This window comes from Ceratosolen solmsi, unplaced genomic scaffold (assembly GCF_000503995.2).
Source record: "Ceratosolen solmsi marchali unplaced genomic scaffold, CerSol_1.0 scaffold53, whole genome shotgun sequence".
Classification (NCBI taxonomy): domain Eukaryota; kingdom Metazoa; phylum Arthropoda; class Insecta; order Hymenoptera; family Agaonidae; genus Ceratosolen; species Ceratosolen solmsi.
In genome coordinates, this window is record NW_011948441.1 from 596,436 (window position 1) to 621,289 (window position 24,854).

The 24,854-nt window shown below is 23.0% G+C and overlaps 1 protein-coding gene across 2 annotated transcripts in view; it reads left to right on the top strand.

Moving 5' to 3' along the window:
* Window positions 1-8,849, top strand: part of uex (metal transporter uex) — a 33,811-nt gene extending 24,962 nt beyond the window's left edge. The window contains exons 7-14 of one of the 2 annotated variants that reach the window (XM_011503871.1): window positions 1,706-1,877; window positions 3,762-3,953; window positions 4,497-4,643; window positions 4,745-4,882; window positions 5,344-5,616; window positions 5,754-5,995; window positions 6,978-7,205; window positions 8,288-8,849. In XM_011503871.1, coding sequence (XP_011502173.1) covers window positions 1,706-1,877; window positions 3,762-3,953; window positions 4,497-4,643; window positions 4,745-4,882; window positions 5,344-5,616; window positions 5,754-5,995; window positions 6,978-7,205; window positions 8,288-8,452 — 1,557 coding nt within the window. In that variant the 3' untranslated portion in view covers window positions 8,453-8,849. The remainder of the gene's footprint in view (window positions 1-1,705; window positions 1,878-3,761; window positions 3,954-4,496; window positions 4,644-4,744; window positions 4,883-5,343; window positions 5,617-5,753; window positions 5,996-6,977; window positions 7,206-8,287) is intronic. The other variant, XM_011503872.1, reaches the window with a different exon arrangement.
* The last annotated feature ends 16,005 nt before the right edge of the window (window positions 8,850-24,854 follow it).

Sequence of the window (24,854 nt, forward strand, 5' to 3'; positions counted from 1 at the left end):
ATATATATATATATATATAGAGAGAGAGAGAGAGAGAGAGAGAGAGAGAGAGTGGCACGGGGAATTAGAGAAAGAATGAACAATTAGAAGCATGAGAGGGGAATGTAGGCTTATCATTCGGACGAGTCAGTGATTCTCAAATTGCTGGAGATATCCGATATGAGAGAAGGTGACGTTCACTTATTGACGAGACGGGATGCATACGATATTTCGCGTTAGCGACGATGATAACGAGTCAACAGATAAGCGTTGCTTTCAGTGTTATCGATGTCGTGAGAAAGGCTGTGCGAATTTAACATTTTTTTTTCAATTGCTAAATCTAATACTTAGATGTGTATTGTTACTTTGATAAAATAAATTAATTTAAGATTGAAATGAAAATTTGATGGCGAATTTTCGTTTACACGTAAATGATTTAATATTTGTATTTGAAATTAATATTTTTAATGCAGATTTCTAAATATGTTATAAGTAAATAAAATTTATTTTGGATTATTATTATTTTCTTGTTAATCTAAATTTAAATTATTCTTTTACGAATAATATCCATTATTGTGAACACATTTTTATTTTATCGGAACAGAAATTACCTAAAAAAAATTTTAAATCTATTTTAGTGAATTATTTATGATTCAATGTAAGGAAATTAATCAACTTTATTACAATTTTTTCATATTCTTATAATATGGATTTAAAATTCGTTTTATCTTTTTATAATATAAAAGTTTCTTACAATAATAGTTAAAAATTAAATTATTTGTTACAACAAGAATTAAATATTTAAAATTTTAATTAACAATTTTTATGAATTTGTACAAAATTAGGCTCTGTATTTATTATTTCGTAGAATACTGAAAACCATTAGTAATGAGTTATAGTTGATATAGTCGATATTTGTATTTATTATTACAATTGTTAATGCTATTAGAAGTATAATGGATTATACATACATATATGGATATAATTTCAAAATGTAATTATATAATTGTATAATTTCATAATGGATATAATTTCAAAATGTCGATTTATAAAATAAATATATAACACTTAACTTAATTCGATTACTAAATTATATTTTCAATGTTTTGAATGCGTATACATAATTAAAATATGATGAATTCTTACATGTACATATTTATCAGTTAAAAGTTTTATTTTATTTAATATTACGCATGGTAAATTTGATTTATTTAATGACAATTTAATATTGTTTATTTTATTTTTTTTGTAATATTTTGTTAAAAATATAGAATTAAATTAAATAATAATTTTTAAAACAGATGTTTGGTAATAATTCAATTGTAATAATAAATTTTATTCAACATTTTAAGAAATTCAAAATTCTATTTTGAATAATATTAAACCTAATACTATTTTGTAATTATATAAATAATCTATTGCAATTAAAATTTAATCTGTGAAACAAAATAATTGCTATTGCATATATTATTAACAATTGAAATCATCTTCTATTTTTTATTTTATATTAATAAAATTATCCATTTTATTTTCTAATTTATTATTATTTCTTTTATAATTTTAATTAAATTCACATTATCATTGATTTGATTTCTTCAATCTTCATGCTAGGTCGTAGCGCTTTAAATAATGTAAAGTGATATATTTTGTTGCAATGACTTTTAAAATATAAGGTATTTGTAAAAACATATTTTCTTATCCATATATTTCTAATTTGTTACTACAGGTTACTACAGGTTACAATGACTTAGAAAAAGATGAAGTTAATATAATCGCAGGTGCATTAGAGCTCCGTAAAAAAACGGTCGCCAATGTCATGACACGTATTGAAGATGTTTACATGTTAGACTACAATCGAATTTTAGATTTTGAAACTGTCTCGGAAATAATGTCTTCAGGTATGGTTTTACACTCGTATATTGTATATTTAATATTAACATACATTACGGAAATGTTTAAATTGTAAATTAGAAATTATTGGGCAGATAATTCTTATATTTTCTTACCAAGAACTAAAATTCATATAAATTACTTATAAATCTATTTACATTATTTCATTTATTTATTTAATTTTTATAAGAAAAATTTATTGGATTGATAATAATTATATTTTTAATTTAATGTTTCATCGGAGTATTTGTATAATTATTTTGCCTTATAATTAATAAATTTATTCATCAATTATTTTATATTTTAATTAATAAATAAATTTATTGATAAGTATTTTTATAAAGTTTTATAGTTTTCTATGATTGACATAAAAATCAATTTTTTAATTTTATGAACACATTTTATTGATTATGTCAATATAGTTTCTTCATAATTCGAAATAAATGGTGATACATTTTTATGAATATCAAATAATTACAATTACAATAAAATATACACAAATGTGTATATATATATATATATATATATATATATATATATATATATATATATATATATGTATGTATGTATGGTATAAACCACATACTTATTAAAAATACTTATTTTTCAATATAGTACTTTTTCGGTGCTTGTAACTCTAATTATATTAGTTTCTATTAATATTTTAACATTAACGTTAATATTTAAATATATAATAGAATTGAAATTGAATTTGAAAACTTAATATTGAAATACATTTAAATATTATTTTTCTATCAACCTATGCGTTCAAGTTTTTAAATTAACAGTTACACACATTTTCATAGATACAGAGCTGTCGAATTTTTTCAATCTTATCTATGCGAAAATTCGAGAAACTTCTATACGTGTTTGTATATTGATTGAATTGAACGATAATTTTCGATTACTTTTTATTACAATAGAGAAAATATTCAAAACAAAAATAATATTAGTTGCTTATCTTACAACAAAATTTGTTGACATTTATTAAAAACTATATAGTATAAAAATAATATCTTTACTTATATTTGCATAACGTGTTTTTCAAAAATTTATTTCAAAGTACTAGAAACAAGGACATTTTTAATATAACTAAGATGCATACATTAATTTTCTGATAAACATTTGATAATAACAATTATACTTTAGAATTTACATGACAATTATTCAGATTATTAAAAAAATATTATCTCACATCATACATCAATAATATCTTATTTCAATGATGAAGTAAACTTGATGTGAATATAAATTCTTCGTTCAATGAATATATACTGAATGCTTCAATAATTGATAATGTATTTTATATTTGTCGATCATATTTATTTACTAATTGTAGAATATTTACTATAAAACCTTCTGAGATAGTGTAATGAAATTATTGGTAGGATGCCTTTTTTCATAATTCTAATAAAAAATATTTACAATTAGTATTTCAATTACAATTTTCATATTGCAAAATATTTATACAAAAAATAAAAATATGCATATTGAAATGAATTCTTTTAAATGGAATGGGTTTTATAATTGACTAAATAATTTCAAATTAATTTCAAAATTTGTAATATATATTTAAGTGTTGGGCATTTTTTTATATAAAAGTAAGGCCGATAGATTTTTAATTAAATTTATTTATAAAATATATATATTCTATAATGTTTATACTAGTTTTTATGTATCATATTAAAAAAACACTATTTATTAATATTAAAAACTATTATAGAATATATAAAGATATAGTTAATATTTAATATTAAATTATATTCATAAACATTTTATTTTATTTTTAACAATTACATCAAAGGAGATTATAATTTTAATTTATTAATGTTAATTTTTAGTATTTTAATAATTCGGTCTTTTTGTATTACAAGTTTTACTTATTCTATTAGGTTTCTCACGCATTCCAGTTTTCGAAGGCAGTCGTACCAATTTAATTACAATGTTGTATATCAAAGATTTAGCTTTTGTTGATCCAGACGATAATATGCCTCTCAGAACGCTTTGTCAATTTTATCAAAATCCTTGTAACTTTGTTTTCGAGGATGTAACATTAGACATTATGTTTAAACAGTTCAAAGAAGGTAAGTACTTATAATTATATTGATGTTTTTTAATTTGACAATTTTCTTAATATTGGTTTTATAAAAGAAATTAATCATGTATAATGAACATTGTATTATGTATTTTAATAATTTTTTATTTATATTATTTAATACTGTTGTCTTTAACAATATATAGATTCGTATATATACTAGTTTGTATTTTGCTATTATTTAGTATCATGAATTAGTAATAAGAAAAATCATTTTTTAAATTCTGTACACAATGACTAATATTTATTCTTTCTTATTATTTAATTAAAAGATTATTGGAATTTTTTCATTTTTAATGTTCTAAATGTATTTGATTGGCTTCTGTTACTATTACAAACATATAAAATATAGATATTTTACATATGTTGATATTTATTTATAAATACATGTATTTTTTAATTTTTAAATAAATTGTTAATTATACAAATAGTACATGTTTCAATTCCATATTTATATTACTTATTAGATGGTTATACAAAGTTATAAACATATAACTATTTGTATAATATAATCAATCTGAATTAATTTTAGGTCATAAAGGACATATGGCATTTGTACAACGAGTTAATAGCGAAGGAGAAGGCGATCCATTCTATGAAGTGATTGGCTTGGTTACGTTAGAAGATGTCATCGAAGAACTTATACAAGCTGAAATTATTGATGAGACGGATGTATTTAGTAAGTCTTTTAAAAACAATCAATTTCCGTATACATAAATAGTATAAAAAAAGACAATCTATTTTCAATAAATTTGTTTATACTAATATTATTTATTATAGCTGATAATAGAAGTAAACGAAAGCGCCAAGCTCGTTCGAAAGTACCCGACTATACACTCTTTGCCGAGAAGAAAGAAAACCAACGGATTCATATTACGCCTCAGCTAACACTTGCGATGTTTCAGTATTTATCGACATGTGAGTTTTTAATTATTATTTCCAATAAGCTTGCTGAAAGCTTATTATCGAACAATATTAAGCTTGTTATTATTGTACATTAAATGTAGATATTTTTAATGCTTGTATAATATAGTTATACAAATATTATTGAATTGAGAAGAATTTTATATTATTCATAAATTGTAATTTTATACTGAAAAATGTACAATTTTTAAAAAGAAAGAATCTAATTAAAATTCTTGTATCTTATCATGTACCATTTTCTTATATTATTAAAAGAACCAATTAATGTTAGTTATTAACTTTAGTTTATTGTATATGGTGCTATATATGGTCCTACCTAAAATTTGAATAATAGAAGCAGTTATAATTTAGCTTTAAGTATTTTTTAAAAATAAAATTCTGCTATATCGAATAAAACAATTAAAATAAATTTTTGTTTTTCAAATGTAAATAATACATCTTAATTCTCTTCACAGGTATCGAAGCCTTCAAATCGGATACAATTTCGGAGCCTATTTTACGGCGTTTGTTGAAGCAAGATATAATATACCATGTAAAAGTAAAGTCTCGAGAAAAAGCACGAAATGATCCGATTTCCGTGATTTACCAGCAAGGTAAAGCTGTTGATTACTTCGTTCTTATATTAGAAGGTCGTGTTGAAGTAACCGTTGGTAAAGAAAATCTTATGTTTGAAAGCGGTCCTTTCACCTACTTCGGCACGCAAGCTCTAACGGCTAATATTGGCGTAGGTAAGTCATAAATTTATATTTCTTTTTAATAGGTGAAGATTATTCAATATTTGTTTAAATATTCAAAAAAAGTGCATTTGTTTCTATAAGAATTAACCAAATTAGAATTTATATGTTTTATTATTGTTGTTCAACAGCACCCTCTGCTGAGTCGCCAACAAATCTGAATCCTCAAACTTTAGGTAGTATTCAGTCCATAAACTTGGATGCGATTCTTCGGCATACTTTTGTACCTGATTATACGGTACGTGCGGTCACGGAAGTCTTCTACGTGAAAATCAAAAGATCGTTGTATTTAGCGGCTAAACGTGCGACGTTACTCGATCGAAGTCAAAAGGATACGAACAATCACGAGCAATTTGACGATGAAGTGGAGAAGGTAACCGTTCAAATTCTTATTACATATTATTGAAATAAAAATAAAAGTTGATGAGAATAGAAATAAATCAGGATTGGCTAAAATTTGAATTTAACGATTTTAAATTGTTGTTTTAGTTGGTTTTAGTTGGTGTTTTCAATAAGAATGAATGAATAACTTAAACGACGAAAGATTGAAAAAGCATTAATTTTTTTTATCAGATGCTTTTTTTGCACAATTCGGATTTATCGATGTAATGCAACTTGTAGTATGTTCCTTTTTGTATAAATGTACTTATAAAAAAGTAGACGTCTTTTCTTGATATTTAAGAAATCATTTTGTATATTCCAAACTTTAAGTGATATTATTATATATTTATTCGACGTACATTGTGTAACGTACGGTATATAGATTAATCGCATAGATAAACGAGGACATTTAAGTTTCATGATATTTACACGTGTTTCTGTATATTTATCGACTCTATACTTTCGTATAATTTTAACTTTTATCATACATTTTTAATATTTCCATTGAATATATATATATATATATATATATATATATATATATACCTACATAGTTCGTTAACCTTTTTATTAAATTCAACTTTAGAATTTTAACAATTTAGCTTTACCTAAAATGAAATTGAGTTAAAGTAAATACACTAACAATAACCAGGAATGAAATTTAACATAGCATAATTAACGGAATCGCCGATAAATCTTAAAATTTAATTACGTTCCTAATTATAATATTCAACTTCAAACAACTAGTGACATTTATGCTTATACAAAAATGTAAGTTATTAAAATATTATGCATTTAAATATACAGAAAGAGATAGGGAAGACAAATATACAGATGAGAATTGTGAAGTTATATAAATTATACGACATATATGGAAAATATATGAAACAGACAAAAATATTGTTTTACATATATATATTTATATTTAAGAAATATTCATGATATTTGTCATATCTTATGATAATATTTTGCAGTTACTGCACTCCCTGGATGAAGACGACCGCAGTGTTCCAGAATCTCCAATTCTATCTAAGAATAAGGAAATCGGTGGATTTAGGAAAGATAGTTTCCCACAACAGTCGCCTCTACGACACTCATCATTGTCTGGTGTATGTATACCTGTAAGTGCCAGTCCAAATACTAGTTCGAAATTTATTTCGAAAACTGGTTCAAATGGACAACTGAGAAATTCTCCTATTAAGGTGAATACAAATTTACATTTTTGCCTCATTTTTTCTTTCAATAATATCTAGAAATTTTTATCCAGAGATAAATATTTCAATTACACTCCCATGGGAATAAAACTAAAATAATTCTCGTATTCTCGTATCTTTTTCTTTTCTTTGCTTAAAATTTTTATTCATCGATGTTGAAGCATTATTTTTTTTCTCTTTTTATTTCTCTTTCTTTTCGTTCTCCCCCCCCCCTCTTTCTCTTTTCTTTTTTGCTCTTATTTAATCTAAATTATTTTTGAGGGGTTAGTATTACTTCCATTTTTATTATTCTTAATTTAGTTGATTAATTTCATACTCATTCATTTTTGCCATCAAACCATTATTTGAATTTTGATTATTTCGAAAATTCGTCAAATAGACACTTTAAAACATACATATATATATATATATATATATATATATAGATTTAGAGCCTTACGTTTTTTTTCAATTAGCAGATTCCATATTCTCTATTGATCCCTATTCTCTGAGGATATCTCAAATCCACATACAAAGAGCATTTATATGACAGATGATTTTTTATTCCTCAGTTGTTCAGTTATTCATATTTATACGAAATAAATTTTTTTGCATTTAGTTAATACGAGATCTAACTATATTCTTTGATTAAATATAAAAATCTGAAGAATAATATTGCCATTTGTTCTTATTAATTCATCGATTAATACTACTTTTGCGATTTTCGTTATTTGTTATGATTATCTGTGTTCATTACATACATCTTTTGTTCGGTCAACATCATTAATTGCTTTCCTTATTTACAAACTGTATTTATTCGCTCTTTCTTATTTTACATATAATATCAGGATGTTTATTTATATAATAATGCGAATTTCCATATTGAATAGAAGGTATTTTTTAATGAAAGCCAATAAGATAATTATCATTAGTCGTCTTATTAAAAATTCAGCTTTTAATGAATATTTTAGCCCAAAGAATAGATGCAATATTTTAAAAACAATTATCGATATAACGTCAATATTTAATGAAAAATTTGATTTACCAACATTATGAATTGATCACCAGATTAGGTAAAACCTTATTTGCAGACTTATGATTCGCCAAGCTTGGAGGAGCGCCAGCAGACACTGGACCTAGATGCAGAGATCCTTGCTAGACAAACGGAGGCTGCACGATTGCTGTCATCGATCAAAAAATCGACCGAAGACGATGAAAAAACGATTCTTTTGAATAAGCAAGAAAATCCCTCTTAACACTTGCAGAAATAACAATGGAAAATGCAATGTTGATACGAAGCGAATCGAAGGATTTGCACGTTAAAGGACAAGAAATGTATGCGAGACTATTATCACGGATGTTATCGACTATGGGGCTTGGTACTTAACGAATTACTTACATCTAAGACGTTAATCGACAACGTTAATTCCCATTGATATTATTTATTGATTTCTAATGATTTTCAATACCTGTAAAATTAGAATTTGGTTTTACACTCAGTGCTCTGTTTTACCGATGCGCTAATTTTTGTAGGATATTACTGGTATTTTGACGAGTGTAAGTCATTTCATGATACTTCATAGTTAAATAATGGTTCAAAGTTAAAATGATTTTTTATGAAAGATAATAGATTTGATTATAAATTATCTTTTGCGTGCTCTAAGGTATTTCGTTGTTAAGATATTTTTGAATGATTATTATAGTATTTATTTTTTAATTTATTACTATACTATTTTTATAGATTTCTATTATTTCTTGTGAATAAAATTAGATAAGTCGATAAGGTGATATTTCCGTATTGAACATCTATATTTTATATATGCTGTTTGTTCCATATATATATATATATAAATTATATTACTTTCATAAGCAATCATTACTTCTATATATGTTGACACGAGTTAATTCCTCTTTTGGTTCTCTTATCAATATTTTACGAATATCAGAAGACAATAAAATCTATTTCCTCTTTTTCATAGATTGAAGTGTTTTCGCGAAAAAAATTGTAAAAAGTAAAGGAATAAAGTTAATTTTGCGTTAATATTTCTTAATGGCTCAAATCAAATGAAATAATAAATATTTTCGATTATTTATGAAAGAAAAATATAGATGAAAACGGATTTTTATCAGTTGAGCATTAAAAGTTACAATACAAAATTAATAATAGAAATTCTAAATAAATTCTAAAAGTATTTAAAACAAAGTTTAACATCTCAAGCTCGACGACGTAATACCAAATACTGTTGTATTTGTTTGTACTGTTGAACACTAAATGAGCTTAATGTAATTATAATTAATTGAGATTAAATTAAATTAATTTTTTAAGTACGCGTATTAATAATTGTTGAACAAACGGTGTTAGCAGGGAGACATTCTAATGATTGGAAGCTAGGCATTCATATTAGTATTTAAATATGCGTTTCCATGTCATAATAATTTCATCGTAAAAGAATAGCGTTACAAATTCTTTTGAGGAATGTCGCAAACTTTAACCAGAATTCATACAGCAGCTTAACGATGGCAAATTCACTTCACGAAGAAAAACTTATTTTTATACAGCTGAGAGTATTTATTTTTAATATGATGTGTATACTTTTTTCTGTAATAAACCTATGCGCAATTATAACTATGAGGTTTATTAAATCTGTATTGTCAGCTAATGAAACTGCAAGCTCCTCAATTATCTAAGTATTCCGATGTGCATAGAATAATCTCTGAAATATTTTTATTACATTCGTAACATTGGATATTAAATATTAAATGACTTCCAATGATAAGTTTTCTTATAATTTTAGCTCTCGAACACATTAGTAATACAACTTTTGTTAATTTCATAATAATTTGAATATATCCTACCTATTTTACTATATACGTCTATTATATTAAAATTTTTTTCATAAAAATGTAGCATAATTTAAGAATTTTATTTCTTTAAGTTTAACACCACATTTTTTTTACTTCTATGTTTATATTTTGAACAATCGCACAGGATTTTTTTTAACATTCCTCCGGATACTAAATTCGAGAATATATAGTTCAAAAAACCTTTGTCACATGTTTTGATCGATATTGGATTTAAATAAAATATTATAAAGATAGCGATTAGCTTAGTCTTCACGAAGCAATAAGCATGCATTAGTCCAAGTTACAATTATGTTATCTGCATTTAAGCTGTTATGAATTAAGTCGTGCAAGTTGAATAAGTCAGTATTTTGACGTTACGCGAGACACATCCCATGTATGGTATGTATAATTGTATATTGAAACAAGTAGAGTGTAATTGTATTATAGTTGAATTGGTTTGAAGATAATTTGAGATATTTTTACCTCAGGAATAACACGTTTCAAATATTACAAAATAAATGTATCCTTTGGGTTATTCAAGCCAAACAGCTTGAAATTTCATAAATGCAAATATTAAAGTTTAGAAAACTTTCAAGAGGAAATTTATTATGAATTCATTCATTACTTAATCGTTAATATTTTATTACATTACGCGTTTCTCACCTATAAGTAACATTTATCAGTCTTGTTAGCGGTTGTCTCTTCGATGCGTTCTCTTGGAAAATTACTTTTGACATGAGATAATATATTACGTGCCTGATTTCTCCACATCTGTACTTTAAGGTACATATAGTCTTATACAGATGTCAAATAAGGCCACTGGAATGTATCTATTGCAGATCACTGAGCATAAAACTGGTAAATATAGATGCTAAGTAGTAGCACCGATTAAATTTATCCTGTTTCCATTATCAGCATTAAGCACGAAAATGAAAATTAGTTCTTGTAAACTATTTAGCTCAATGCCTATTACTTTTATTTATGCAATTATATCAATCTTCTACGAATTATTAAAACGTTAACATGTAATATAGTGATTTCAAAAGTGCAGTAAAAGTGTATCAATAATAGTTAAATTATTATGATGAAATTTCTAAGCACTAATTTATGATGAAGGATTGTAAATATTTATCATTCCAAACCTAAATAAGGGTTATACATGTAGGATTTAACTATATAATATACTTATTTCCTTTATTCGATATCGCTTCTATTGCTTCTTCCGCCTCATTATAACCATGACGTTATACCATTAGAACTTATAAATAAAAGAAAACTCAATATTTAGAAAAATATTATTAGAAGAAATTAAGTTAAATAGTTGAATAGTTAATAACAATTGTTCTAATAATATTACTCAATTATATTTTTAGGTCTGAAAAAGTGACTATTCAAATGGCGTTTAGAATTCAGATGTAGCATACTTAATATACCGAATACACATGTGTAAATTTATATGAAGCTTAGTCTAAGAGAGGGTTAAATCAATTTATGCATATATATATATATATATATATATTATATATATTATAATTCTAATGTTTGCTACTTTTATAATATTACTAATTTTCAAAGTTTGAACTTTTCCTTGAAATAGAGAGTAATCTGCTGTAGAATATATAGAACATAAGACCAATTGGCAAACATATCTTTGATAATAAGTTCTAACTATGCTATTAAAAAAAGATAAGGATAAGAAAAAAGTAATTAAAATAAAACAAATACTTCATGAAATAAAATTCTACAGTTGAATATAAATAATTTTTAATCATAAATTTAAATTTCTAATAAAAAGAAAAAATTATCAATCGTCATCAAAATTTATGTTGTGATAAAAATTTCTAGAAACTATTATTAACATTTATATATAGTTAAATATATTTAAATCCAGTTCTAATTTGAAATTTTGTATATTCTTGTTTAATGCAATTATGTATTCAAAAATAATTATCTAATTTCTTAATTACTTATTCATCTTTTTAATCAGTCTTGTTTAAATATCAATATTTAAATTAGAATAGTAATATTAAACAATGAAAATTCAATTCTTTAGTAAATGATTTTGTTTGTTTTGAAATTTACCTATTTTTAAATGAATATTGAAAATAAGGAATTTAATATTTTATTGATAATAAGTTTTTATAAAAGAAAATCTGTAATAAATTAGAAAAGCATACAATACTGAAATATTAATAATATAATTATAAAGATGCAATGAATTATTTTTAAAAAATTACCCAACGACATAAACATAGTAAATAAATAACTAATTTACAATTCTATACAAAAAATAAAAATTAAAACACTATAGTTTAGAACAAAGGAATAATAAGAAATTTATCCATACTAACAATATAAATATTTTGTTAATAAAGAGAATATATGAATAAGCGCTCGTCTGATTTTCTAATAAATTGAAAATATAAATAGAAATTATATCGTATTAAATTAGAATTAAGTTGTTGCAAATATAAGAATAACTATAGACTAGAAATACATTAAAACGAAAAAAATAATATAAAATTTTTTTTTAATAGTGTAATAGCTTCTAATCTGTAATTATTCATAATTTTTTGCTTGTAGTAACATTGGTATATAATATTTAAAATAAACACAATTTAGGTTAACTGGAAAATCATATTTTATTTTTAACGTGATTAAACAGTAGATTATACTCTTTGATATTTATTTTATTTTCTTTTATTAAATAGTTTTTTTTTTTTTAATTTTTTTAGGTTGATATTAGTTTTTCTTAACTTAAGCCATCTTTTTTTCGTGGCTATTTATTGATTGGATACTTAGGCGTTTAAATATTTTTATTTTGTCACTGTATTATTTTTTTGTATTACCTAGAAAAGTTATAGTTTACGCTATGTTATTTTATAGTATAAAGCGTTTCCACGAATCCATAATTTATTCACGAATTTATCTAAATTCAAATTCCTGAATCCATATGTTAATCGATATTAATTCTTGAATATTACGAATTAATTCTTGAATATTACGAATTAATTCTTGAATAATACGCAATTGTACATTTACATTCAGCTAATCGATAACTTAATTTAAATTAAAAGCTATATTTAATATCACTAATTATATACTAAGTATTTGTGTTTTTAATTGAACTAAATTATGTAATGGTATTTTATGTTTTTATCCAGTTTTTCATTAAAGCACTATTGCTTTTATTGTAACATAACATTATTAAGTATACACGTCATTATATGTATCACCTTTCCAGCCATTACTGCCATATATTATGAACATAAAGTTAGATTAAATTTTAGGTAAGAGAGAAACTACCATTTAAGTAGGTATAGCCAAAATCTTTAAATTTTATTTAAATTATATCATTGTACAATAAAAGAACGATATGAATTTTTTATACATATTATATACTTTTTTGCATATTTGGATAATATATAATTTGATCTTGTAATTACTAACTTATGTTGATAATTTATATTGATAATTTACATTCAATTACTTTTTTTCAATATAAAAAAATTAACTTATATGCTAATTAATATAACTAAATTTGAATAATTCCGCGATTTGTAATATCTATGAATTTTTACTATTACTGCTGGATATTGAAATTATATCATTAGTAAAAAGTAAATGTTGAATTTTTTTCACATAAATATAATTCATAAAACATGTGAGACATGTGTGAGGGCGTGCATATTTATATATATAGCCAAAATATTAATATGTATATTGATATTTTATTTTCAAAATTTAACATATCTCTTTCAATTTTCTTTTCCTAATTTGTAAGCCAATATTTTACTCACATATTACTTTTTTACAAAATATTTTATATATATTATTGAGTACAGAATTTCTAAAACAAATGAAATTTAAATTGATTTTTCTATAAATTCAATTTTATATTTGTGTTTAAAACATAAATATTATTCACATATTTAAAAATAAATCGAACCATTAATGTAATATAAAATTAATGATATTTTATATTTAAAGTTCAAATTCTATTACGTATTTCAGTTTGTATTTCAATTATAGTTATATTATAATTACATTAAATCTAAAATCTATAATCGTAGAATTTAATATTAGAAGTAGTGTAAAGAAATAAATGAGTGTGTCAATAACATATTAACAATATAAAAAATTAAAAAGTTATATTTTATATAAAAAAATATTGTATTTAATTTCGTTTTTTTTAAATACTTCAGTACTAATCGTAAAATGTCGATGATATTTCGCTTTTACTATTAAATTTAAATTAACCATAAATATCATATTATAGATAATGAATTTAACAGATACATAAATATTTGTACTATACAACGTTATAAATGTTTACCGATACAAATTCAATAATATTTTTATCACTTAAACTTATTCGAAATAGTTTGCATACTATAAGCAATGACTTATATTGAGTATCAGCAATCATCAAACAGTGAACTAATAGATATGTTTGAATTGTTAACTCAGGAACAATATTCAGGGTACCATTTAGAGAAAACTTGATTTTTTCACACTTGTCTAGGGTTAATTCCTTAAGCAACTATGAAAATTATCAAGAGCAAGCGATTTATCGGCAGTGTCTTTAAACGCTGATCGAGAAATATATTTTCTATTTAAGTAGACTACTGATTAAACATTTAATTAATTTACTAGAAAGTGAATGTTTACGATTAAAAAAATTCGACATCATTTCTATTTTACATGTTTATTATGTCTATGTAGAATAAGGTATAAGTACATTGAAACCTTAACTTAAATTCAGAGTTTCTCCCTACATATATTTACTCTGAAAAACTTACTATTAAAAATACGATTTAATCTATAACAAAATAAAATAGGTAGTATATATTTAAATTGAATATATATATATATATATATATATATATATATATAGTTACAAGCAGACAAATAATACAGATGAAATTAATTTAAATATTTAGTCATTTATAAATATACACTCAATCATTTTATACAACCTTCTCCTAATAACGCTGCGAACAACGTTTCCCATCCTTTTAAAAAGAAATTGAAATGGAACCTGTCTTATTTTAAATAACAGACTATCTTCGTTATGCAATATATGTTTAGATATATAAAAAGTTCTCTATGTGTATCTATATCGGCCTACCTGTTTACCTATCCAATTACCTATATATATATTTATCTTATACTCTATATCGTTCATCGACAACTACAAACAAGCGTGTTCGTGTTTCATCTAGTGCAAGTTAAAATTTCCTTAAAACTGGATAACATAAGTTTATTAAAATGAATAATAAATATGTCCAAAACCAGATATCTTTCGTGTATAGTACTTCTATGAATTTGACAATTAGGTAAAATAGATCGAATTTATAATAGTATCCATAGTATAATTTTAAATTGTTCTTTCAATTAATTAAAGAATATATTTACTCTTTCTATTTTCGATTTTCTTTAAAGATATCGTAAATAATCTTTATTCAAGTAATGAATTTATTCAGTTAATATGAATAAGTACTAACAACAATATTTTTGCTTAGTAATATTCATATTATTCTAAAAGCACATGTAAATATAGAGATACATCTTATATAAAAGATTTTTCAGCATCAAATACGTTATTATTAATTGTTTAATTTTTTAAAAATAATTATAAATATAATTTTATTTCAAAATAATTTTTCTTATAAATAATATATTTTTAAATATATTTTTTTGAATATATTTTGTATTAATAATGTGCATATACATTTATTTATTGTTATGATGATATCAAAAACATTGAAAAATATTATAATTAAATAATCTTGTTAAAATAATAATATTAATAAAAATTTTAGGATGTAAAATAATTTTACTCTATAAATTATATTTGTATTATAAAATTAAATAAACATTACATATAAAATTAATTATTTCAATGATTGCTAATATTACATTTTGCTAAAAATTAGTAGTCAGTGCCTATTAATAAGATGATAATTTGTTTTCTATTTAAATAGTTGTGCCAAATATAAGCATATTTACTTATTAAAACTATTTACAAAATATCATTCTTTTTATTAATCTTATTCGGTGTACAGAAATAAATAATCGAAAAAATGACAGATTCGTTTATGGTATTGTATTCAATGGCCTCTAAAAATATGAATTATATGAAATTATGAATTTAAAGATCAATATTATTTTAAACTATTTGCTATTTATATCGTACATTATTATCAAACTCGTAGTTATAGAATATACCAATATATTTATTACTATTGTCAATCATAATCTTCATAGTAATAACTGAAACAAATTTTAGTAAAAATCTTTTGTTTTTATAGGCAATACTGTGTACAAGAAAATTTTGATATATTTAAAAGCGCACCATGATATTACTTATAATATAAACGTGGATAGGCGTTTTGCAACTAAAAATGAATTGTGTGATTTCTAATTTACACACCTGAATATATAAAATGTATGTTTCATAATGGCAACAATTGTAAATAAATCTCCATAGCTTAAATAAATTCTAAAATCTAATTACAGGATTTTTCGTTAAATATGTATAGCGTGCTAAATTTAAACTATATTCGTTAAAAAATATATCCATATATGCCGATATAGACATTTTTATTCTTAGAAGCTTTTATATACAAGTTTAATAATATGCGATATCTGATTAAACGTGACATTAGCTACATCACCTTGCTATGTTAAAGTATACACTTTCACGAATTCACGATTCATGTATTTTAAGCATTATTTTTGTTTAAATCTTCCGTTAAATAAACGAATACCACACATAGGTAACTAATATTGTAGTTATTTATATCAATACTATTTTCTTAAATGAAAAATAGTATACGTAACTTTCAATTATTCAAATATTATTAAAATAATAGGTATCTTGTAATATTAAATCAACGGTAGCCCTAAAAGACTTATTATCATGTAAAGATTTTTATTAAAGGTCTTTTTTTATTAAAGATTAAGATTTAATTAAAATTTAATTTAATTGTAATGTAATTTTCAATACACTATTTATTTATTTTTAACATTGATAAAAAGATCATTTACGTTACAGTGATATGTATCATGAATATAATGTTTTTAATTTTGTTGCACCATTTAGTGGCTAAAAATTTTGATTAAATGAAAAATATATGAATAAGTAGTAATATAACGATACAAGAGTTGGTGTCACGTTAATCCAATAAATACAATAAATATAAATAATACTATTAAAATAATTAATTACAAATAATAATGTTAAGAAGCCGCTGTAAAAATAGAAGAAAATTGTATATTTTATATGTTGTTATGTATATTTTATATGATATTATATAAAGCTAAAATTTAGTCAAAAAATTCAAATGAATTTTTAATAAAAACGATTTATTAAAATTAATTTTCATAAACGTTTGATTAATCATTTTCGTAGCACTAAAATTATATTATAAATCAATTACACCACAGTGAAATACTTATTTTATTCTTACACTATTTAAAAATATACATAAAAAGTAACTTTATATGAATATTATCACTTTATTCTTATGGATGAACATAAAAAGTATTTGTATCAATTAACAGAAAACATCTTTTTAATCTTGTATCAGTAAAACAACATCGATGTCTCAGGAGCTACGAAACAATGCATAAAATGGATGATGAAGCCAGTCGAACGATAATAGCATATAATGGATTATGAACTAATTTATAATTTTGTATATATTTCTAATAATTATAATTCACTCCTTTCATTTGAATGTATGTAAAAATCTGAATTATACCTTCAAATACTGCTTGTTCAAAATGACGTAGTAATTATTAAAAGAATAAATAAAAATAATGCAGTGACTATTTTGACATATATATTCATAATAAGAAATATGCAAAGTATACGGACTTGTCAAATAAATCTTTTTAATACTAGTGTACCTCATACGCTTATTATTCAAAATAAATTTCTTTATGTCCCTTACACATCGATAATTATTATACGAACGTGATTTATTTGCATAGAACTTTTATAAAAGACAGTTTCTATTCATAAATTTTTTTCTAATAATATATTACCTTGATTTTCATTTGAATGAAGATATACAATAACCATGCACAGTATTTATATAAAAGTTGTATCAACAATAAATTAATAATTAATTAATAAATAAGTTATTAAATAAGTATTATTTGAAGTTGCACTTTTATTTTATATAAACTGAAGTTTTTTGTAATCATTTTTTTAATATGTTTATATATATATATATATATATATATATATATTAGAAAAAGGTATTTCTAATATTTTTTAGAATTTTTTAGATATAAAATTTGTTGTAACTATAATGTGTAAATATGTAAAAAATACATTGATAATTATAAAAATTAAATCATTAATTAACAAAAATCATAATATAATTTTTAATTCAATTGGTTATTAGTAGAATATTGAATAAATTGAATAAATATAATCGATTTTAATATGAATATTGATATTCCACATTTCTTATATATAAGTTACGTACGCAGACAGAAAAATGTAGAAATCCATTAATAATTATATAATTGATTTAATGATTTTTTTATTTTTTCTTAAATTACATATAGATTTGTTCATTGATAATTTTTATTATAATGCTAGATAATTATAGTATTATGAAATAAATGAGCAGTTACATTTCAAAATTGTTAAAAACTTGTCAATGAGTCATTAGATATTTTTATTATTATAACCAAAGCTATATAATCTTATTTCTTACGTGTATTCAAGACTTGAGATTTAATAATTCATTTGAAAATTAATTTATTTTAAAGTCTTCTTTATTTTGTATATTATCTTTTCCTAATACTTCATATTTTTATTATATATGTATATTTATATATGATATATGTATATTTTAATATGGTATACTACTTGTATATATTAAAAAAAGAAAAATAAAAGGAAAAATTAAAAAAAAAAGAGCTTTTTTAAACTTATAAAATAAAGATTATGTAAAATTATTGGATATTTTCATATTAATTTTTAAACTTTAAATTTTATTTCTAGTATAAATAGGAGAAAATTTTTAATGCTGTTTCGTATGCATTAAACATATGAAGTAGCAGTTATTTTTAAATTAGAATTAAATTAAATGTCATCTTATAAATTAAGACTATATTATTAATTACACATTTAATGTAATAAACACGTGACATTAAATAAGCAATTATTAATTTCAAATTTAAATTTAAATGTATTCTAATAAAATATTTTAATAATAATTTTTTGATAATTTGATTCTTTTTATACTGATTAAATAGAAATGATCTAATTATTAAAAGTTTAATTAAACATAAACATTAATTTTAATGAGCACATAAAATAGTCAATACAAATTAATTATTAAGGAACATGTTAACTGGTGCTTTCGTTGCTTATATAATATTTGTAACATTAGAAAGTTGGAGAGGATGAAAGAGAAGAAGTCACCAATTCAAATGAAGCAACAGATGATTATTTTATGAGAAAAAAGTTGTACAGTACAAAAATAGGGATAAACTTGCGTTTAAGAAATTGCTTAGTTATCCTACGAAGAATAGAGTCCAGTTTCAAAACCAATACACAAGATGCTACATTAGTTTTTGTATACATGCTTTAGCGTTTCTTACATTGATAATTAAGTATGAAAGGAAACTGTTCATTCGATATCTTTTCTGTTGCTGAAGAAGAAACCAAGACTAACGAAATGCAAATAATCGGGGTGAAAGCATAACAGTGATGACTTTAATCGGTAAAGTACCTATGAATTTTATAATTGCTTTATTATACTTCTTTTTTATTTATACGTATTTTTAATTATTTTTTTATACTTCTTTTTTAAGCTGAACCGAAAATTCTATTACTATTACGATATTGGCTTTCACTACATCGGTTACTGCCGTTACAATTGTTCTGGCTATAGATCTTGGTGCTCAACCAAGTTAACAGCTTCAGTTCATAACAACAGCTACAGTTCAACCATTGAAATGGATAAGACACCTGTCATTTACGCTATTGCAGGATCATATCTACGCATTATGCATTTTGATCAAGGATTTTGAAAATAAAAAAAGATTATAAATTCATTTCATTATTGTGAATACATGAATGAAAATATAGGTACATTGAGATTAATTAGTTTTAGTATATAGTGATACAGTACATAAAAATTTCTCATTCAAAATTTAAAAATAAAATTCAATAGTTTTGGTATGCGATTTGAGATAAAATGTTAGTATTTCTTAATACATATTCTAAAAATATATATTATACAATATATATAAAATATATATTGTAACTATTCTTAATTATTTAGCTGCAATAGTAAGTATTAATAAGCAATGCTGAAAAGTAATTATAAATTACAGAATTATAAATTAAATGGCATAAATTTTCTTATTGGATTAAAGGTTATCTTATAAGATTTTTCAAATATACTTCAAAGATAATCATTAAAAACTGAACTGAAATTAAAAACTGAATGCATAAAATTTATGATTACAATTTTACTTACATATCACTATAGAAAAAACTAACATTACGCTTTATTAATCTTAAAATACTATAATTAAAGAGGAATAATAACGTATGAATTACACATTAAAATAATGTATTCAATTGGAAAATTTTATTTACTCACAGGTTAATTATTCTATTTAATTTATTTAATACGGATATTTTACTTTAAAATTAATATACACATAATCTTGCAATACTGAAAATGTTTTAAAATTACTTGTACATACATAAAATATCCCATTTATATATATATATATATATATTTCTATAAATAATTTTTAAAATATTGTAAAATATATATGTATATAATTAATTATTGTATAGGCTCTAATTTCAATATACTCTCATTATTTACAATAGTATTGTCTGTTAAATAAATAAAGTGATTTATTCTCTTATATTAGTGATACTTATTAGTGAAATTTACTATATTTTATATAATACTATATTTATTTACTATTATATATTATTATTTACTATATATATATATATATATATATATATATATATATATATATTATGCATAGATTTAGCATGTATTTATATTTATATTAGAATATAATTATAATATTTATTTAGAAAGTTTCATCTACAAATTAAATAATATAAAATCTTAATATATAATGCATATGCATTAAGTAAATATTAAAAAATGTTAAATTATTTTTAATTTCGAATTAATTTTTTTATTTTAAATTTAATTTATTGCTACTAATTATAGTAAAATCTTGATCGTAACATCCGCGAATTCGATTACATATCGATTTAAAAAAGCACTTTCTGTAAATGAAACATTATCTGAAACTTGCCTTTCTGATTATTTATGCAAGTTGAAAAGTATGTGCATATACGGGTATATAGCTAAGCGACTCATTTAATTAACTGATCGCTTTTTATATTATTCTGTTGATGCAAATGCCAAAACTGAGAAAAATCTAAATTCACGGAATTTCGAAGCACTTTGGAAAATGAAATTTCTGATAAAGGCGAATAGCAGGTGCAGAAACGTGACCGAAAAATTTTCTAAACACATCAATGATTTCTACTTCTTACTACATAAACAGTCGCACAAGTAAACAAAACGGGAGAAAGGTTAGTGCGTCGACGTGAAGAATTTTGCGCGCGAAATTTCGGCGCCTCTTTCCCCGCTTCCATTCCACTTCGACGTATCCCACAGTTCGTTACCGACGTTCGAAGCGTCGCGACGCTTTTACGCGTCGTTCTGCAATCACGTATCTGTCATTCAATTTTTTGAGAGTTTATGACGAATTTTTAAGTTAAAAGATTATAATTTTTGTTTACGTATTAGTGCACCAGTAATTGTACTAATATAATATAAACGATTTATGGCAGTTTGAAGAGTACGTCAAAACAACGATGGAAATGCTTATCATGGAAATAACAAGTCGGTGTTTTACTTTTATGTACTTAAGCTGCAAATCTTATATTTAATTCATCCAAAATATTTGTTTGCAATATAAAAGTAAATTGATTTTTTCATGATTATATGTTCTCTCACAGCTATTTCGCTCGTTACTTTTTTTCTATTTGTTATTTGTCACTATATGTTAGATTGACATATCCAATTGACATTTTTCATAAAATAATTTTTATTTACTCTGATTTGAATATATGTTTTCTTAGAAATATAATTGAAAAGAAAAGAAAAGCCATGTTCGTGTGTTATTTACAGAAAGAAATTTAAAAATGTATTTTATAATAATATCTTAGAAAGTTTTTTTAAAAAGATTTTTATTAATTATTTATATTATATTTATATTATATGTGAATTTTAACGTGTGGCAATGTAATATATTATAAATTTGTATTGAATTATTTTCGTAATAGTACGAATTTTTCTGAAGATTACTCATCATTTCAATAAGACCAATCATATTTCTTCAAATCACAATGTTCGGAGGCTTATAAATAAAACATGATTATTTATATTTATAAAATGACATTCAAAATAGACATTATTATTAAATATAGACTATATATATATATATATAGATAGATAGTACATAATCTAAATTTTAATTTATTAATATTAAAATTAAATTTAATAATTTGAAAAAAAGAATTTCAGCGTTATTATTTAAATTTAAGTTATTAGTTAAAATATAAAATTCATTTTAATGTTTATTTTGTCTTTATAAAATAATAGTCGAGATGATATTATTTTGTATTCTAAAGAGATTTTATAAAAAGAAAAAGTTTTAAAAATAAAAAGTTTGTATTAAATTATTTCTATATAAAAATTATTTGTTCTGAATTTAAGATAAATGTTCACTAATTTAATTTAAATACATCATAGGAATTATAATAAAATGTTTATAATTTATGTATAATTATAATCAGATATTGCCCTTATATTTTTCGTATTACAAAATCAAAATTTGAAGTAGAAAATTTATTAGAAAAATAAGCAAAATTAACTACCTATACGTCAATTCATATATACATTTGAAATTTCACATAAATATAAGATGAAGATATGGAGGCTATTGACATTTTGCACATTGATTGGTACCTGCCGTTGTGCGAATTGAATTGATTGAATTGAGTTACAATTTATTAAAGCGAAATGCAATAAGAAATTAATAATTAACAAATGTAGAAATATATGACTGCAAATGACGACAGGCAAAATGGGTTAAATAAAGTTGTTATTTGCCGCATATTCAACTAGACATGAAATCAAATACCCAATCGTAGGGTAACAAATGGGTTTGGCATCAATTGACAAGCCACAATTTCATCATTAAAGAACAAAAGTTGGGGAATGAAATAGTTATCCTAAACCCTTCGATTAAGAGACACACGTCGATAGGATAAATCAAAGATGCTTTAACATTGACGTCGATACGCCGGAGTCGCGTGCTATAAGCAGATAAGACACGAATATAATTCACACCGAGCCTACCTCCCCCGCCCCGCCGCCCCTCTCATTCCCTCGCCTATTAAATCAAAGTGATACAAGTATTCGATTTTACATTTGTCAATCAATTAATTTCTCTGATATTCATGTGTGACTTGTATTGATCCTGTCACTCGAGTAACATGCATTATGAATGTATAAGGTAATATTTAACTTTAAATAAATTGATTATGTAACACTTATTTACGCATTTATAAAAGAATCAAAATATTACACTTGAATAGGATAATATCGATATATTACGGATTTATTTTATATTATTGAACTTTATACAAAATTTCATTTACATTTTTAAGACACTTCATGTTTTATACATGACACTTTTTTTTAGAGTATAAGTATTGATTTAAATAAAAAATTTATTGTAATCTATAAAATATTATAGATATTCATACCTATAATAAGTATTTATTATAAAAGAATGTATGCAGATTTATTTATTTAATTGAAAAAGAATTTTATTCGATCATTTTATCTAATTTATCTTTTGAGGAAATTGTTTCAAATAGTTGACTCTATTCAAAATCAAAGAGAAAGTACGAATACGTAAGTATATAATGGGAGTAATACAATGGAAGTATTGTGAAAATATTATTTAAAAGATAGATATTAGTACTTCAAATTTCACAAATTTTAATTTTTGTTTAATAAGTTTCGAATTGTAGACATATACCTATTTAATAATAATATTTGTTCAATTGCTAAATATCATGAACTTACGGAACAATAATATACAACTAAACGTTATATAAGTTTTTTTAAATAACTAATTATGTATTTAAGTGAATAATAAATTATATATAATTTAAATATCTATTAATCTTTATCTAATCAGCTCTATAGCTCAGTTTATTGTCCTAGCTAATATCTTGAATATCTTTTCATGCCTTGATGTTTTTCTATTCAATTAATTTTGAATTGTCAATTACAATTATTAATTTGTTACAGTACTGTTTGCCATTTTCATCCCAGTAAATGTTATACGGAAAATCGAGCCACTCGTCAAAAGAACTAATTTGAGAGTATTTTCTTAATGAACACTTATAATAACATAATCGATAGAATAGATTAATATTGTATGACATTAGTATATTAAAAAAAAATAAAAAATATAATTAAAACAATTAAAACAGTTGATAGTAACGGAAATGAAGATATAGAATATTAACAAATAAAATTTTCTTTCTTATTAAATTATAATGTCGATACCGGATCGATATTCTTATATATATGAAGCAAGCCAAACAAGGACAGATAATTAATGAAAGTGTTATCGTGGTTGTGGAACATTGAGTAGCTGCAAGATTGAACAATTAGAAGGAAATTCAGCAAATCTGGCCATGATTATACCGCA